Here is a 17889-nt window from a genome sequence, read left to right as displayed (position 1 = left end):
TAGGGCATGTGGTACCCGATTGCCTTATCACCTGTGCAACAGCCATCCCTGTCCCCCGAGAAAGCGCCAGCGTGCGAATAGCCCCGTCCCTGCCGCTGCTGTGCTAGATCCTCAGACCCGAACCCTCGAGCGGATGTTAAACGAGGTCCGCACTGGCCTCGTTTCCCCTGATGTTGCGCGACTTGGGAATTTGATTGTGAACACAATCTGCAAGAATTCGGAGGATGGGATAACAGCCCGATTGCCTGGATCTGGAAAGGTATTTTGTTCTAACTATATTTTTTATTCTTTTTTTGCAATATTATAAATTACATTATTATTCTCTTTCAGCCAACCGTGGTCATGAAAATACCTCAGGCACAGACTTCAGATTTCATCCGGGAACGGAAGTTTCCTTCAGGCTTTTTCGGCGAGCAGGGTGGTGAATCAATTCATCATGAACTCAACCAGTTGAACCGTGAATTCAGCTCGATCCACCCTGCGTCGCGTCGGCTACGAAAAATAATAGAAGAGCATAGCATTAGAGTTGCACCTCTAAACCGCTCAAAATATCCAGAGAAAAAAATCGAAAACGAAGAGCTCACACCGCTACAACCTGATTAAGCCGAGTCAGTCTCGTTTCTTAATAATCCGAGTCGTGTATCAATTGTAAAACTATTGCAAAGCCAGGAGGACGCGGGAGCGACAAGTATTACTCCTTCGATGTTCAAATCAGTATTAATATTCTATCGAAAATAAACTTAAACCAACTAAAAAAAGAACTCAATCTTGGTTTTACTTCAAATTTATCTCAAGTCACCTTGAAACTAGATTTATTTTTCATATTTTGAATTTGAATACGGATCAACATTCCCTTTGTGCTCCCTTGGTGTTTTATTAATGGCGGCGGACCGAAGAATTTAGCCCTTATCCGCTTTGACGTAGCACTTTATAATCGCAATCTCCCAAAACACTCACCGTGCCAGGCGTTCATACAGCCATCCAACTCGTAGAATTAGGCACCCTCTACCACGGGAAAACTTCCAAAAATCCACAAATCGAACTAGAGTACAAGTAGTACAACGATATCTTTAACTTCTGCACGAGTTAGGCTCCCAAAAATCAAACTCGCGTAGCGCGAATTTGTAAAGGAATTGAAGCTATCCTTCGCTCTGTGTCGGTTCCGCCATCTTGTCTGCTTGGACTCTGATAAAATAAGCACTCTAAACCTCAAAGAACACGGGATTTCATTGGTTTAAAAACAAAGGACGCGATCGGCTTAGCTGTAAGACAAAGACGACGCGAGCGTTGCTAACTGATCGTTGCTATGCAATGGGCAACTCCGCAGGACACTGTGATCGCAGGCGTTTTTAACTAAATGTCGCGCTCGACGGCGGCGTGTAGCCGGCTCTCATTGTGGGCTATTCGGAAATGTTTTATTTTCGAATATTGGGAACCCTGTGCGCGCGAAGGCCGAGGTGCGCTGGGCCGAGGGCGCACAGGGTTTCCAGTATTCGAAAAAAAAGAAAAACATTTCCGAATAACCCACAATGAGCGTCGGCTACAGGGTATGGCTGATGGGAATGGACGGACACCAGTTCACAAATTAAAACAAGCATGTGAGCCCCTTGACGTCATTGAATCAACCACGCCACTATTAACACGCACGCCCGTGGTAAGTCGATCGTATAGCACGCCCGTGGTAAGTTGAACGCAATAGCACGCCCGTGGTAAGTTGAACGCAATAGCACGCCCGTGGTAAGTCGATCGTATAGCACGCCCGTGGTAAGTTGAACGCAATAGCACGCCCGTGGTAAGTTGATCGTATAGCACGCCCGTGGTAAGTAGAACGCAATAGCACGCCCGTGGTAAGTTGATCGTAATAGCACGCCCGTGGTAAGTTGATCGTATAGCACGCCCGTGGTAAGTAGAACGCAATAGCACGCCCGTGGTAAGTTGATCGTAATAGCACGCCCGTGGTAAGTTGATCGTATAGCACGCCCGTGGTAAGTAGAACGCAATAGCACGCCCGTGGTAAGTTGATCGTATAGCACGCCCGTGGTAAGTTGATTGTATAGCACGCCCGTGGTAAGTTGATTGTATAGCACGCCCGTGGTAAGTTGATTGTATAGCACGCCCGTGGTAAGTTGATTGTATAGCACGCCCGTGGTAAGTTGATTGTATAGCACGCCCGTGGTAAGTTGATCGTATAGCACGCCCGTGGTAAGTTGAACGCAATAGCACGCCCGTGGTAAGTTGATCGTATAGCACGCCCGTGGTAAGTAGAACGCAATAGCACGCCCGTGGTAAGTTGATTGTATAGCACGCCCGTGGTAAGTAGAACGCAATAGCACGCCCGTGGTAAGTTGATCGTAATAGCACGCCCGTGGTAAGTTGATCGTATAGCACGCCCGTGGTAAGTAGAACGCAATAGCACGCCCGTGGTAAGTTGATTGTATAGCACGCCCGTGGTAAGTTGATTGTATAGCACGCCCGTGGTAAGTTGATGGCATAGCACGCCCGTGGTAAGTTGAACGCAATAGCACGCCCGTGGTAAGTAGAACGCAATAGCACGCCCGTGGTAAGTAGAACGCAATAGCACGCCCGTGGTAAGTTGATTGTATAGCACGCCCGTGGTAAGTTGATTGTATAGCACGCCCGTGGTAAGTTGATTGTATAGCACGCCCGTGGTAAGTTGATCGTATAGCACGCCCGTGGTAAGTAGAACGCAATAGCACGCCCGTGGTAAGTTGATTGTATAGCACGCCCGTGGTAAGTAGAACGCAATAGCACGCCCGTGGTAAGTAGAACGCAATAGCACGCCCGTGGTAAGTTGATTGTATAGCACGCCCGTGGTAAGTTGATTGTATAGCACGCCCGTGGTAAGTTGATTGTATAGCACGCCCGTGGTAAGTAGAACGCAATAGCACGCCCGTGGTAAGTTGATTGTATAGCACGCCCGTGGTAAGTAGAACGCAATAGCACGCCCGTGGTAAGTTGATCGTAAAGCACGCCCGTGGTAAGTAGAACGCAATAGCACGCCCGTGGTAAGTAGAACGCAATAGCACGCCCGTGGTAAGTAGAACGCAATAGCACGCCCGTGGTAAGTTGATTGTATAGCACGCCCGTGGTAAGTAGAACGCAATAGCACGCCCGTGGTAAGTAGAACGCAATAGCACGCCCGTGGTAAGTTGATTGTATAGCACGCCCGTGGTAAGTTGATTGTATAGCACGCCCGTGGTAAGTTGATTGTATAGCACGCCCGTGGTAAGTAGAACGCAATAGCACGCCCGTGGTAAGTTGATCGTAAAGCACGCCCGTGGTAAGTAGAACGCAATAGCACGCCCGTGGTAAGTAGAACGCAATAGCACGCCCGTGGTAAGTAGAACGCAATAGCACGCCCGTGGTAAGTTGATTGTATAGCACGCCCGTGGTAAGTAGAACGCAATAGCACGCCCGTGGTAAGTTGATTGTATAGCACGCCCGTGGTAAGTAGAACGCAATAGCACGCCCGTGGTAAGTTGATGGCATAGCACGCTATAAAAGACCCGACATACCCCCAGATAGGAGAATATGTGCTCTCTTCTAAATCCTAGTTGTTCCCCCCCCCCCCCAAAAAAAAAAAAATAACAACAACAACAACAACAAAACTACAGACACTTCTAGGTGTGGTCTGCTCGACTGGCAGCGCGACTGTTTTATTTCTGAATGAACTGAATTGAGCACTATAAGTGAAACGTATTTAATCAGCCAACTGGCTGGAAGGGAGCAGTGAGAACAGCTGGGTGAAAAACAACCGACTAAAGCCCTCACAACTAACGGAGGAAAACCCCGGGCCAGCTGTACCCCCTTCAACGACCCCCGGGCTAGTCATTAGTCATGTTTAAATTACCAATGATTGAGAAACTGAAAGTTTAGCAATATTAGAATCCTTAATATAACCATCTTTTGCACAAGAACTTTTCCATCGGCCATGTATTTGAAATAATCTATCTGCGACGCCTGCTGCAACTGCTGCTGTTGCACCGCCACTTCTATGGCTATGGGTGCCGATGTCTGTTATATTAGGAATAATGCCTGAAAACGCTTCAAGAACTAGCTCTCTGAGCCTAGTATAACTTAATTTCCTTTTTCCTGCTCTAGGCTTATAGCCTGTCAAACATTTAGAAATTTGACAAAATATGAAATCCTCATAATTCAGCTTTGCTACTTTTAAATATCTAGAAATAATAGACACTGGACAAGTAGACTTCTGTGAAGCTGCTAAAAGCACGCAATTTTCCTCTCTTAGTTGATCGGTTTTGGCAGATTTAATAGAAATCTCCAAATAATCTTCCCGAAGAGTTAAATCTGACAAAGTGAGATTTGCTAATTCATCAAATCTCGAAAAAGCGGCAAAAGCTAACAAACCTAATGAAACTGATCTTAAATCGTACAATGAAGCAAAAGGACCGGCCTTATCTTTATCTTTAACTAACTGTTCTAACTGAACTACAGTTATTGGCTCCTTTTTCATCTTTGGACGCGCCAGAATACGTTTAGCACCTGCCATAACTTGTTTGACAAGAGGATGTTCTGTAGGCGAGGGATAAGCAGCTATCTGATGAGCCCAAGTTATGCCATGTGATGCTGCTTCTAAAGGGGCGGGTGAATTTGCGTCTAGCATCAGCCACTGAAGATGAAGCGCCACATGATAGTGCAAAGCAGGCATAGGAAGCCTGAAGCTGATGAGAGGAACACCATGTTTTCCATCTACTAAAAGCAGCGGAGTATTTAGCACTTGTAGAGGTTGCTTTTCCTGCCAATACCACTTCAGGTGACAGCTTAGCCAATGACTGCACTGAAGAATCAGCTGATCCAACAGAATCGTTCAAACCGGACCACATAGGGGAAGAGAACACATCTAAAAGAAATTAACACAAAAAGAAAGCATAACCCATACTAAATAACCTTAAAAATATATATTTAAAACTGAGTCGCGCCGAGCACAAGCGGAACCGAGATGACTTTCCTGCTTATGCCATGGCAACCGCAGGAAAATTCATTATTATGCATTGCAGGGATCGGGGATGAACAGCATTTTTTAACAATATGTCCGACATTTCAGGTAAAAAGAAGAGAACTAACAGAGTCTATAGAGGCAAATGAAAAGGTCGAATTCAGTAGAATGACAGCAATAGAGGTCTTTCACTTTTTCATTCATTAATTACCCTGACAAAAAAAATCAGCAACACAAAAGTTATCGCTAGATATATCTATGAATGCTTCTACATAAGCAATAATTTAATACTTATTACTAATTTAATACTTATTGCAACTTCATTGGGACCTGGTCCATGTACTATCTGTATAGGATCCCAATAATAAACGAAAACGAAACGAAGCGATGTCTGTCTTGGCTTTTTGTTTGTTGTTATCCAATAGAACGAAGAATTATAAACTGAAATAAACCTCAAAAGTACAATTTTTAATCTAGTTCAATCTACTCAATGCGAGATGAGCATGAGACGACGTTCTATTAATCTGATTTTTTTTAGTTTCCCATAACAGCGCAAAGCTCGCTCATACAATTTTCGGGTGGAACGAAACTAAAATTACTACGAAAAATGCATAAAATGGTACCTAGCCACAGCTATCAAACATAATCCCAAATGGTATACACCTATTTCAAATAAGGTTGTACTCGAAGAATCCATGTGTCGTAACCCGCGGTGGTTCATGGGCAGCGTTTTAACGGCTGAATCCTTGTATCTGAAAGCTATGTGAATGATCATAAAAAGATAAACAAGAACTCTACACCTTTAGAAACCTGGATTATCTGCCAGAGATTTCTAGTATCCCCAATAGTCACGCAGAGGTAGCGAGTGATCAATTTCCTCGGCTGTGAGAGAGAAACTAGAGATAGCCATATTCGTCGGAGCAGATTATCTTTGGCAGTTTCACTGAGGATAAATAATTAGAGGGACAATGGGAGAACCCGAAGCTATGGACAGAGCTAGGATGGGTCTTGTATGGCCCTATGTCAATAGGTTAGATAGTGATTGTGTCATGTAACACGAGCATTGTATCTAGTTAGAGTTAGACTAGTGAATCAGAGGCTTTATCCTATTGAAGTGAGATGCGCAGACTTGCGGCACACGCGCGAACGGCAATGTGCAGCCCAGAGCTAGGACAGTACGAGCAGCAGCATTACAAGCGCAATATTTACCTACTTGTTTTATAACAGTTAATTGGTAATCAGTGTAATAAGGAAACGTCAATCACGGGATGTAATTGAATACTGAGGGAACTAGAGATCGTCCAGCGCTAGATAGAAGTCGAAGTTGCGGAAAATCTAAAGATTTTACTATTCTTAAATCATATACATATATATATATATATATATATAGTGTTGGTTTGAGAAAAATACAAACTACATAGGTTTCCCTATGTAATGTAATGTAATGTAATGTAATGTAATGTAATGTAATGTAATGTAATGTAATGTAATGTAATGTATGCACGCTTCGTTCATACTGTGCCGAGCATTTGCGGGTCACTCAATGCACAGCTTTTCAAGCTAAAAAAAACATTTCTTGGCTGTTCTTAGTAATCGTGGAAGTGTTTCAAAGCCAGAAACTTGTTATTTAGGCTAAAAACCGAGAAAATGGGAGACAGCCGTGCAGCTAGTTTTTTTTTCCTCCTTTACCGGAAGCCGTGCAAGTAGACACAGCGTATTTATTTTAGAATTTTTGCATTGCTTGCAGGGAAAATGCCAAATTGCACAACATCGAGTAAAATTTAACAACATATAATATAACAATATATACGCACAAATTTCTCGATTATGATCGGCTGAGAGCAGTGCAGTGCAGATGTTTTTCAGTGTAATACTTTGTAACACAGTGCAATTACATACTTACGAATCAATTTATCCATGACATTAGAAAATCGAGCGCGTTTGCTGAAGAAACGTTTGCCGTAAAATTAATTTCAATGTGTCATTAATTTATTTTTTCACTTGATACAGGATTTTCTCTGTTATTTACCTAGTAGGCCAAGCTTACTGATTTACTTAATCCAAAATAAAATAAAAAATAAGTACTTAAGCTTATAGCGAACAGAACAGGCAAATTCTGTCATACGAATTGTTTTGACAATCTCTACAGCGAAAAGAACGAACGAAAGTTTTCTGCCGATAGAAACATTTGTTGATTTATGTTTACCTGAAAAGCACTTCTCCACGCCAGATTCAGGCGAGTCGATATTTATTAACCTATGCTTTTTCACCGACAAGTCCTTTTAAAGTTATTTAAACAATTCCAATTCGTAGTTCTGTAAGTTATCAGATGCCAGGGTTTCTTGAATGTCGCCTTTTAAGTTCACATTCCTTATCGCAAAATCGTCCCGTTTTCCATGTTCGTATTTGTGAATTTTCCCAGTGTTTTGTAATTTTTACTTATAAGCTTTGGTTTTGTAGCATTTTTGTTCCACGGCTGAAGGAATTAGGGACCTTAAGCAACGACGGCTGCAGAAAACAATGGGATTTGATTCAGAATTCAATAGCAGCACGTGAAAATGCATTCTGTCTGATACATTCCAGCCGTTTTCCATAAAACCACGACGTGAAAACTCCAACTTTCACGGTCAATTGAGGACTCGGACGTTTGCCGTGTTAACTCCTCTAACCACGTTCGCTACTGTAGAAATAATGTCCTTAGTTTATTTTTATCTATCTCTGACTATAGTGTTTTGCTTATTCCATTGCAATTGAATTGTTATTGATCGCCAAGCGCCAGCGCATCTTTTTCGATCTCGTTGTCCTAGCAGTCGCCTACGTGCGCGCGCGCTCCCACTTTCGCGCCATTTAATTTTCGACCTATCAGAGACGCGATGAGAAAGGACATACGGAAAACACAGGCATTCCATCGTGACTACGGGAACTTTATCGTAAAGCTATACCACTTTTTCATGACTACGGGGCTCCGCAGGGGCTCAGCTATGATATTTCTATAACACTTCATCTTACAATACATCACAATAATAAATTTTATTTAACGAGGGCTGCATAATAAACGAGTACAGCAGTTTTCTAACTGATGTCCCTGGGAAACTTGGAAATTGAACTTAAACTACACTCTGCGCGCAGGGTTGACTGGGATACCTGAGATCTGCAGTTTGTTTGGGCCCTGTGTTGTGACATGTATGACAAACATTCTACTGCCCATCACCTTTGAATATAATAAAAACTTGTATAATCTTGTTTTTTATTGTATATCCCATATCACAACAATGATTGGGGCAAGAATTGTAAGAAGCATCATCGCTTGAGGTGGGGTTTGGAAGCGAGGTGTGCTACATGGGGCTGATTGTCCTACCTTTTACAGTGTAAAAATCTTACAAATAATATCCCGGCAGCAGAGATAGCACTGAAATAAAATTAAGGAAAACTGAGAATGTTAAATATCCCTCAATGTGCTATCACTGAGGGGGAAATTTATTTCAACACCAAAAGTGAGTCATATTGCATTAACTTAGGTTAAATTTATTATTTCATTTATGTAAATGCAATGTAAAAAACAATATCTATTTATGCTATCATATTGTTTAAACATTTTTATTTTGAAGTAATTGAGAGGGCTATAGAATATCCAGACTTGATCAACAACACTTCAAAGACGACACAATGCTCTAGATTTCATTGAAAAGGTTCCATAAAATTAAAATAACATTCAATGAGGGATAGAGTTATTTTAGGAAGAAAACTAAACTTATCCAAAAAAGGAAGGACCAAGATACCAAAAAATAAGCACCAAAGTACCAAAATAATTTGAAATCTACTTGGTTAAAAAATCATGACATTCAATAAGAGAAATCAAGATATTTTATAGTAAGAAAACAAAATTTGTCTTATGGGTAGCCGGTCAAGTGTGGCGATGTAAGGTAGTCACTTCTTTGGGATTCATTCATAGCGATTTGTAGAAGAAGATTTCCATCAATTGTTTCAAACTACTTACACTTCACAACAGATTAAGCAATCGAGTCCATTCATGAGTGTCCAGAGCACATTTAATTACGTCTTGAAGTAAACTGTGGCAGAGGTGATAATTCTAATCGGCTCTTCTAATCTCGGGCCTCACGTGTATCGGGTCCCTTCGTCGGGTTGCAAATGCAAACACGAGTAAATGCAGCGAAATCAATCCGGCTTGAGATGATTTTGCACAATTACTTGGTAGAGATTGAGACTATGGTAATATATACAAAAATGAAATCGCGAATCTGGCCATCAACTGTTGTCCATTGTATTTCTGATAAACCTTGAATCATTTCATCTTCAAGACATGATAATTGGTCACATGGTATAGTGATGATTGGTCACATGGTATAGTGATGATTGGTCACATGGTATAGTGATGATTGGTGACATGGTATAGTTCTTTAGTTGCCCTGCTCAGGTGTATTTTTGATATGACATCTACACAGAGAAGCTTCTAGTAATTCTCGTCACTGTCAGAGGACAGCGGGAGCTGCAGTGATATAGACCGTGATGCTTTGCCACGTCCAAATTTCTTAACCGGAGGACCGCTGACCGATGTAGTGCGCAGCCTGCGAAAGAAGATCCTGAGCATTAGATGGTATAACTAGAAAAACTACAGACGAGCCGTATAAAAACTAGACGGTCTACGTAGGCGTGGTGTAGACAAGCTAAAAATCAACACAAGTTTGAAAGGTATATTGAACGCCTTTGTAAAACAGAGTATTTGCGCTGACGTTTCAAGCGTTAGCCCCTTACTCGGAGCAAAAGATATCTGGCTTCTCGTTTAGGGGACCTTAGCATCCACGAAAATAGTCATGGATATTTAAGAATGTAAAAGTAGGAGAGTAAGTAGTGCGATTAATATCAATTTAAGCAGAATTGGAAATACACTGCATTTAAAGTACACGTTATATTTCATATGTAAACCAATCATATTTATGTTGTTTAAATAGTCGTTTAACTGTCATTAATCGGTTTTAGATCAAATTAAATCATACTTGATACTTCAGTGTCGTAGCAGGCCTAGAAATATTGGAGGGGAACAATACAGAAACATTAAGAAAATATATGGAGTCACAGCCACGCCTTTACTGGTCATTTCCTTATGATTTTTAAAAATATTGTCACACCCCCTGCTACGGCCCTGTACTTTATTGATAACACTAACCGGTGGATACGATGGAGGTCTTTGTTAAAGAAAGTCACGAGTGGATACCACACGGCTTATAAAGAGAAAACATAACACCCAGTGAGGCGTAGATAAACGATAACAAACTAACACGTCATAGAAAGGGAGAAAAGAATACTAATAACGAGTGAGACAAGAAAAAAAAGTAGACTACCACTAGAGAACTGGGATGATTAGAAAGGGGGGGAGAGAAAATAGAAACACAAAGAGCAAAATCGGACGACAGAGGATTCAAATGACCAGGTCCAAGTAAACAGGGAAAACAAACGCACGCCACCAAGTCTTTACAAAAAAAGAGGCATCAGCGGTGATGATTTAGACAAAAGCTTTTAGGAGGTCTATTTCGGGGAATGCTAGACATTTGCGATTTTTAAAGCGTTATATTTTTTTCCGTTTTTTTTCGGGATCCAATTACCTTACAATAGCTGCCAATCCAACCAAACCAAACAAGGTGAAGGCAATAACACTGCACAAGAACGAGAGATAGTCACCAAGCAAACCCAACGACTACAACCCAAACGAGCTCAAGAATCAAGTCAAGATGTCCTTCAGTGTCAGCCGTGTGAGCATTTTCGGGGTGAGACGCCGGAAGAAACATAAAGTCTGAGTTAAGCTTCTCCTTAGTCATTCGCTTTGGGAGATTATTAATATTCATTTATTCATTCATTCATTCATTTATTTATTTTTTCTTATGTTTATAGACTTCCCAATTTACCATCCTCGGGGACCCAGGGAGATATGGGAAACGGAAGTGGGGGTACACGCGAAGCTTACGGTCTCCGTATCGCCCTGGATCCCCGGGGATGCAATTGAACAGGTGATTATTAAAGAATCTACCAGTCTATTGTGAGATGAAAGTCTTAACTTAAATTTCTCCTTTAAAATCACACGGAAGCTAAAAATCCGAATTAAATGCAATATTCTCTAGCAAGTAAGTATGATGTAGTCTCTTTTCTCTAGTCTGTCCAGTTCTTTACGGTTATTAGCTATTTTATCTCTTTTAATTGGATTTTTGAATGTATGAATGGATTTACTTTTCGTATTGGATTTTAAAAACCATCGCAGCCAAACAAATAAAAAAGTGTTAAACGCTCTCAATGCGAAGCAAGGCATTGGAAGGTAAATGAAGGTACGTAGAGGTGCACATACCGTGATGTGAGATGCTCCACTTGTACTTGTAAGCTGTCGGCGCGCTCCGTCTGCTCGTCGAGAGACCGCTGGATCTTACGAACCTTGTTTGCTTGCACGTCAGTCTGGTGGAGTTTACAGAGCGGCTTGTTATACAAGGGGGGATGGTGAAGGGGCAAGGAGGAGGGGGTGGGGGTCAGTCGCTCGCATGTCAATCTAGTGGAATTTACAGGACGACTTATTATACAAGGAACGAGTTACTGGATCAGCTCTAGGGTACACACAGCCTACCCACCCGTCCTGGACAAGATTCACCTCGTCCGCAGCCTTAGCGAGCTCCTGCAACATATCTATATTACACACAGCCTACCCACCCGTCCGGGACAATACTCACCTCGTCCTCAGCCTTGGCGAGCTCCTGCAACATATCTCTATTACACACAGCCTACCCACCCGTCCGGGACAATACTCACCTCGTCCTCATTCTTTGCGAGCTCCTGCATTAGCTATATTACACACAGCCTACCCAGCCGTCCGGGACAATACTCACCTCGTCCTCAGCCTTGGCGAGCTCCTGCTTCAGCTCTTCTACGCGTGCGCGAAGTTTCTTGACCTCCGCGTCATGCTGTTCGACTCTCTTTTGCGAGTGATCAAGGTCAGCGGTCTACCGAAAAAAACATGCGTGAGGCGTGTGAAGCACGTGGTATTTGCAAGGCGAAGCGTGCAGTCATGTCTCGCTTCACAGACGCCTAATTATTACGGATACCTCGTTATTACGGACATAAATACGGTCAACTCCCACTTCACAGACGCCTAATTATTACGGATACCTCGTTATTACGGACATAAATACGGTCAACTCCCACTTCACAGACGCCTAATTATTACGGATACCTCGTTATTACGGACATAAATACGGTCAACTCTCACCTTACGGACACCGAATTATTACGGACACATCAATATTACGAACAGAAATACAATCTTCTACCAAAATACAAAAATATGACTAAAAAGAATCCCCGTTACTACGTACACTCGCATGAGGAAAAAGGGGGGGGGGGGGGAGAAAAAAATTAAGCGGATCGGCGAATTCGATGACCCGAAATTACTGTTATGAGCGTGTCAGTATTAAAGAGAAGTGACAGTATTTCGCGTGAGCACGTGTTTTCAATTATCTCGCATGGCTAGTCTCACCTTCTCTTGCAGCTGTTTCTTGAGTTTGTTGTAAGCGTGTCTCATCTCAACTAGTTCCTACAAAACAACAAGGCTAATTTGTCTTTTGTGACATTTCATAATGCGCGGCTAGGTCAACCATAAGAGTAACGCAGAAAACAGAGGAAGGCAGAAAACAATGTAAAAGACTTGAAAAGCGTTCTGTCTGATCATTCCAGCAGTTTTCCTCCAAACCACGACGTGAACACTTCCAGTATTAGCGAGGGTCTGGCTACGACTGAAATGTGTGCGCTGTTGCGGCTGGTTTCCAGATGATCGCAAGCGAAGCATGCAATATGAGAACGCTCTTGCGACCGTGTGCGACAGAATGCGACCGTGTGCGATAGAAGGTGATCGTGTGCGATAGAATGCGCCCGTGTGCGATAGAATGCGATCGTATGCGATAGAATGCGATCGTGTGCGATAGAATGCGACCGTGTGCGATGATAAATCAAAACCACTTTGCGATCGGAAAACGATCGTAAAAAGCTGTTCTACTTACAGCGTTCTTCTCGTCTAGCTTTTTCTGGATCTCTTTCATGTCAGTATCTAGGAGTTTAGTTGCGCGTGCTGTTTTATGGCTCAGTAGACTTTCCAAATCCTACAAAATGAAAAGACATCAAAACCAAAATTCAAATTTTGTATATAAACATGTTTAGCTTGACATATTGATAAATTTAAAGGTTACTTTTTATTCCATTTCATTTTATTCCCGGCTATTCGCTTTGCTATCTTTTTCGCGCACATTTTTTTTCCAACCATATTTTACTTTTTTCGAAAAGAGCGAAAAAATATCGCTAGAGGCCGACCTGTTGACAGTAACCAAACTGCGTCTCGGCCGAAAAAACAATAAGGGATAAATTTCAAGGGGTGTCGGGAAGGGTCAGACTAACCTCGATTTGATGCTTGAGTTTCTTGTTCTCCCTCTCCAAAGAGAGCTTTTCGCTCTCTAGCTTCTCTCGCTTGCCCCATTCTTGCGAATTCTCGATTTGAAGTCGCTCAATCTGAAGAAACAAACAAAAATTGTAATTCATTCAATTTTTCTTTTTCTTTCTTATAACAAGGAAATTTTGATCAAAACTTATAAAATATATATAATTTCAAATAAGCCTGTACTCGGGAAAAATTCATGTCGTTGCCCGCAGTGCTTAATCGGTATCAAATAAATAAACAAATAAGTGTAAATAAACCCATACACAGGTCTTGGAAGGTGCTTTCTTCTTAAGAAATATAATTCATTGTACAAAGTAACAAATAAAGCTGTTCTAAAACCGGACCCTCTAATCCAAACCCCCCTTTATAAAATTCTGGATCCACTCCTGAATTTCCTGCTAAATTGCAATGATTCTTACCTCTGCCCTGAGACCTTTGACTTGTTTGGAGATAACAGGTGAATCATAAGCATCTTCTAGATCTGCGCTCAGTGACTTCACCTCCTGATCAAACTGACTACGGAGCTTGGTCAGCTGGTGACAGAAAAGAGAAGTCCTTTCATTTTTAGAACAGTTGAAGGTCTGGGGGTCAATTAAGCTGGTTGCCATTGAGGAAAGGGAGAGAGGGATAGGACACTAATGGACAACAAAAAGGAGGATGGGGTTAAGCTGGTGGAAAGGAGGGGAAAGTGGAAGGATAATTGACCTGTGTACAGTAAAAAGAGAAGGAAAGGGGGAAGAAACAATGGTGGACAGTAAAGAGAAAGAGGGAAGGAGAAAGAAGGAGTAAAAATTTGTAGACAGGTCAGGCATTTTACTGGTCTCCCCATATTCCTTACCTGTTCTTGTGTACCCGTCCGATTTGCCATCAATTCTTCGTTCTTGAGTTTAGCTGCCATCAAATCAGACTGAAGACACTCAATTTCTTCCAGGAGATTGGATTTCGAGCTAGAAAGAATGTCAAAAATAACAAAATCGTGATGTGGCATACTCAATTATATGATATTCTAAATGATTTTGAGACAAAATCAGGATAATATATTTAAAAACAGCTTCTAATCAAAGATGAGAAGAGACTGTTACACTGGGTGAGACCTTGAGGACAGCACCACCCCTATCCCCCTTTTGGACAAAAATTTCTGAAGAAATGTATGGGGGATACAACTTAATTTACCTACACCATATATTCTATATATTGGTTCTCCCTTTTGGTCTGCTCACTCCAGGCTAATTCTGGGTTCACCCCTAAAAATGATTGCTTAGAAAACTTGACTTTGAGTTAAACAAGGTTGGATCCAGGGTTGGATTCTGGATCCGACAGTATTTAAACACCCAGGAAATGAACTTGTTTCATATGCTTGTTTCATTATAATTGAAAGAATACTTTACTATCTTAGAAGTAATTACATTATTTTAGTTTAGTACTAGACTTTACTATCTTAGAAGTAATTACATTTTTTAGTTTAGTACCCTCTGTTTCATTTTAATAGATATAATTTGGGTACAAAAATGTCTTTGCTTCTAGCATGCTGATCCTAAATCATAGCAAAGAACGTGTCAAGAATGACTAAATAGTTAACAAAAAAACTTGGTCATAATACCACTGATAGAAATGCATAAACAAAGTATAATTAAAAGACCCCGTACGGTGACAGTTATTAACGTGTCAAGAAAAAACGTGATAAAAGAAAAAAAAAGTACTCGGAACTAGTTTTGATGTGAATCCAAACACATAGGTTAGTCCAAAATAGTAACAATATAATAAATATTACTGCAAAAGAAATAGATAAAACAGGAAAAGTATATGCAAATCATCTTCATGAAAAAGCAATTGAAAACCAGAAAACCAATAAGCACAGAAAGTAAGTTTCAACAAAATAACCGAGAAAAATAACAAACACAAATGAGCATGGATTTTGTACTTAGTCAAAATATCGTCTTAGCAAGGGAAATAACCCTTTTCTAAAAAAATATAAAGACTATTCAAGTAGATGCGAAATTTAGTCAATATTAATTTGATACGTAAATTATAATTATTTTTATAACAGACATTGCAAGTGGAAATCGGTGATTTTTTTTTGTTTAACTTAAAAATCCGATTAAACTGATAATTATCTTATCATCTGCAGGGTTTCGATGGCAGGGCAATTTGTAAATGACAAAGGACACGCAATAGTTTGAATTTTCGGCATAGTTATAAAACATAATGTTACGGGCTGATGACTTTTGAATGGTTTATTTTATAAACACTCAACTGGCTTCCGATCATTTTGACACTGTAATTGAATTCAAGTCCCACAATAAAATCACAGAAATCATATCAAACTTTATATAAAAAATTTGTTGACACTTATTAAACACTTACATGCGAAAAAATATTTACCTTTTTTCCTCAGTGAGCAATCTTTGTGTTTCTTCGAGCTTGAGATATAACATTTTGAGTTCCTTGATATTATCTTGTGAAAATTCGTCATTGTTATTGAGACTCTTTCCACTTTCTCTCGGGGATAGTCTTTCCCCTCGTGGCGACAATCTTTCCCTCTCGTAAAGATCGTTCTTCTCGAGAATCTGATCGATAAATTGTTGTTCAGCGCCCGTTCGCGGCACGGTCCGATCGTAAACACTTTCCTGAGTTCCGTCCGACTTCAAGGAGGGTTCCACGCGAGCGGACGGCAACACACGCTTCCCCCTTTTTAATTCTCTCTCCAATTTATCAATATCCCTCTCTAAACGAGCATTTACTTCCAAGGCTTCTTGTCTCTCGCGTTTTAGTGTCACGATATCCTTGGCTTGCGCTTCAATCTTGAGTTTTAGTTGTCTGTTATCCTCGCGTGCTTTGTTGCGTTCTGCGCGAACTTTCCCCCATTTCTCGCGCCAGTTTGCCGTGCAATCTGACCACCACCGCATGGTTTTCTCCATCTGTGCGGCTCTGGCTCTCGCCTCCTCAAGTTCCCGCTCTTTCAACTCTTGCCTTGCTTCCGAGTCTTCAGGATAAGGTTCAGGGTACTTTGTTTGAAGTAAGACATCCCCACTCGGTTCTTCACCAGACATTTTCTCCAACTCCGGGGTTCCAGATCCCGATGACAAACTCATTTTCTTTCAATAAAACACTCTTTCTCCTCTTGATTGGTGTAAACAAACTCTACAGCGAGATAATACCTCACCAGCTAAGTACAAAGCTGTACTGTCTTTCAACTTCGAAACGTTCCACTCAAAATGCTTCGAGTTGGTGAGAGCAATGATCAATTATCCAGACAAATCTTGCCAAAGTCATATTTTAAACAACATAACCTGTCTTCCAAATATTTACCTTTCTTACTGACAACACGTCAAGTTCAGAGCAAGAGATCAGATCGTTATCTCGCAACAATGCTTCTGATGTAAAATATATCGTAAATTCCGTCGCTTATTGAGATGTTGTGAGCGCTATCATTCACTGTCGGGAAAATTTTGGCGCGTGTATTGAGGGTTTGTGACCGTGAGACGGTTGCCCTTAGGCCGCCAGACTCTAGTATTTCTCCAGTGTAATCCTAACCCTTATGGATTTCTTTCAAGGTGACTGTGTTCACCAAATGCTGGCCAATCGCTTACGAAATCAGCCTGATCTTTAGCCCAAAAAAATTCAAATGAGTACGCATTCCAGGCATACCAGTCGCCTAAAAAGCGGAACGAATTCCCGCCATTTTGAGGGGTTTCCCGCCATTTTGATCCAGACTCCTTTTATTCGCAAAAAAAGGATGAGTCATAATTGCATAATAAAATTTGAAGAACTTCGGTAAACAATTTGTAATTTTGAGCCTAAATCAGAACCCTTCTTTGAAATTTCAGTGTTTTTGTTTTACTATAAAGGACTACACCAATCAAAGTATTGGGGGGGGGGGGGGGGAGGGCACGGCCATTCTTCTACTGGTCATTTCTTTATAAAGTTTGAAAATATGATCTCTCTCCTAAATTTATTATCCTCTCCAGGTCGTGCTAACAAAACAGTAAGCACACCTTTATACCGTTTGTCGTGTGCTCGGCTGAGAACCGCACGAATTTATTAGTATTTTTTACTAACATACTGGGGGGGGGGTTGTTTACAAATTAAATACTAATACCTTGTCTAGATAATATCTGCAAAGAGGCCTTAACCAATGCATGATCCGAAATTTTTGGAAGCCCCTCCCTAAGGAGTGCGTCCAGTCAATTGAATAAACCGCATTTATGATGGACGAAGGGCTTTTTGTGCTAATTCCAATAAGCACTGAAAATAAACTGCAACATAGAATGGATTAGCAGGAAAATGACTTAAATGATTGCTAGTCGCCCAGCACTTCTGACGATTGAAACCACCTAAACAGCTATTGACAGTTCCACCAGATTTTTATTGTAAAACAGTCTGTTGTACTCTATCTACTACTAGAGGGAGAAGAAGAGAGGGCATCATG

At 41.2% G+C, this 17889-nt stretch overlaps 2 protein-coding genes across 4 annotated transcripts; one reads left to right on the top strand and one right to left on the bottom strand.

Annotated features, from left to right (window-relative positions):
• Positions 1 to 2: 2 nt before the first annotated feature.
• LOC125559125 lies at positions 3 to 750 on the top strand. Its single transcript, XM_048721112.1, has 2 exons — positions 3 to 259; positions 331 to 750. Exons 1-2 carry the CDS (start codon positions 134 to 136, stop codon positions 601 to 603), a joined length of 399 nt encoding a protein of 132 aa, XP_048577069.1. The 5' UTR covers positions 3 to 133; the 3' UTR covers positions 604 to 750.
• Positions 751 to 3642: 2892 nt separating this feature from the next.
• LOC5513421 (coiled-coil domain-containing protein 102A) lies at positions 3643 to 17077 on the bottom strand. Of its 3 annotated transcripts, XR_004296359.2 has the most exons (11): positions 15843 to 17077; positions 14299 to 14407; positions 13880 to 13993; positions 13421 to 13531; positions 13030 to 13128; positions 12510 to 12566; positions 11863 to 11976; positions 11334 to 11437; positions 8976 to 9564; positions 8337 to 8387; positions 3643 to 4882 (listed from the first exon to the last, which is right to left on the bottom strand). XR_004296359.2 is itself a non-coding variant. In XM_001633595.3 (9 exons), the coding sequence occupies exons 1-9, from the start codon at positions 16550 to 16552 to the stop codon at positions 9450 to 9452; spliced, it is 1533 nt and encodes a 510-aa protein (XP_001633645.2). In that variant the 5' UTR covers positions 16553 to 17077; the 3' UTR covers positions 8483 to 9449. The 3 variants fall into 3 exon arrangements, 1 of the variants encoding a protein (XP_001633645.2); XR_004296358.2 differs by lacking the exon at positions 3643 to 4882 and having other exon boundaries at positions 7994 to 8387; XM_001633595.3 differs by lacking the exons at positions 3643 to 4882; positions 8337 to 8387 and having other exon boundaries at positions 8483 to 9564.
• Between the last annotated feature and the right edge of the window lie 812 nt (positions 17078 to 17889).

The sequence above is a fragment of the Nematostella vectensis genome, chromosome 13, assembly GCF_932526225.1.
Source record: "Nematostella vectensis chromosome 13, jaNemVect1.1, whole genome shotgun sequence".
NCBI classification, from domain to species: domain Eukaryota; kingdom Metazoa; phylum Cnidaria; class Anthozoa; order Actiniaria; family Edwardsiidae; genus Nematostella; species Nematostella vectensis.
Note: the sequence above shows the minus strand (reverse complement) of the source record. Positions and strands in the feature narration are given on the sequence as shown.

What these genes read in the sequence shown, in the direction of transcription:
- LOC125559125 (XM_048721112.1), top strand. Translation starts at nt 134, where the DNA reads ATGTTAAACGAGGTCCGCACTGGCCTCGTTTCCCCTGATGTTGCGCGA. An exon ending in GATTGCCTGGATCTGGAAAG is followed by an intron (nt 260 to 330) that starts GTATTTTGTTCT and finishes ATTCTCTTTCAG; the next exon opens with CCAACCGTGGTCATGAAAAT.
- LOC5513421 (XM_001633595.3), bottom strand. Translation starts at nt 16,552, where the DNA reads ATGAGTTTGTCATCGGGATCTGGAACCCCGGAGTTGGAGAAAATGTCT. An exon ending in AGCTAGACGAGAAGAACGCT is followed by an intron (nt 12,567 to 13,029) that starts GTAAGTAGAACA and finishes GTTGTTTTGTAG; the next exon opens with GAACTAGTTGAGATGAGACA. An exon ending in TCGCCAAGGCTGAGGACGAG is followed by an intron (nt 11,438 to 11,862) that starts GTGAGTATTGTC and finishes AAACTCCACCAG; the next exon opens with ACTGACGTGCAAGCAAACAA.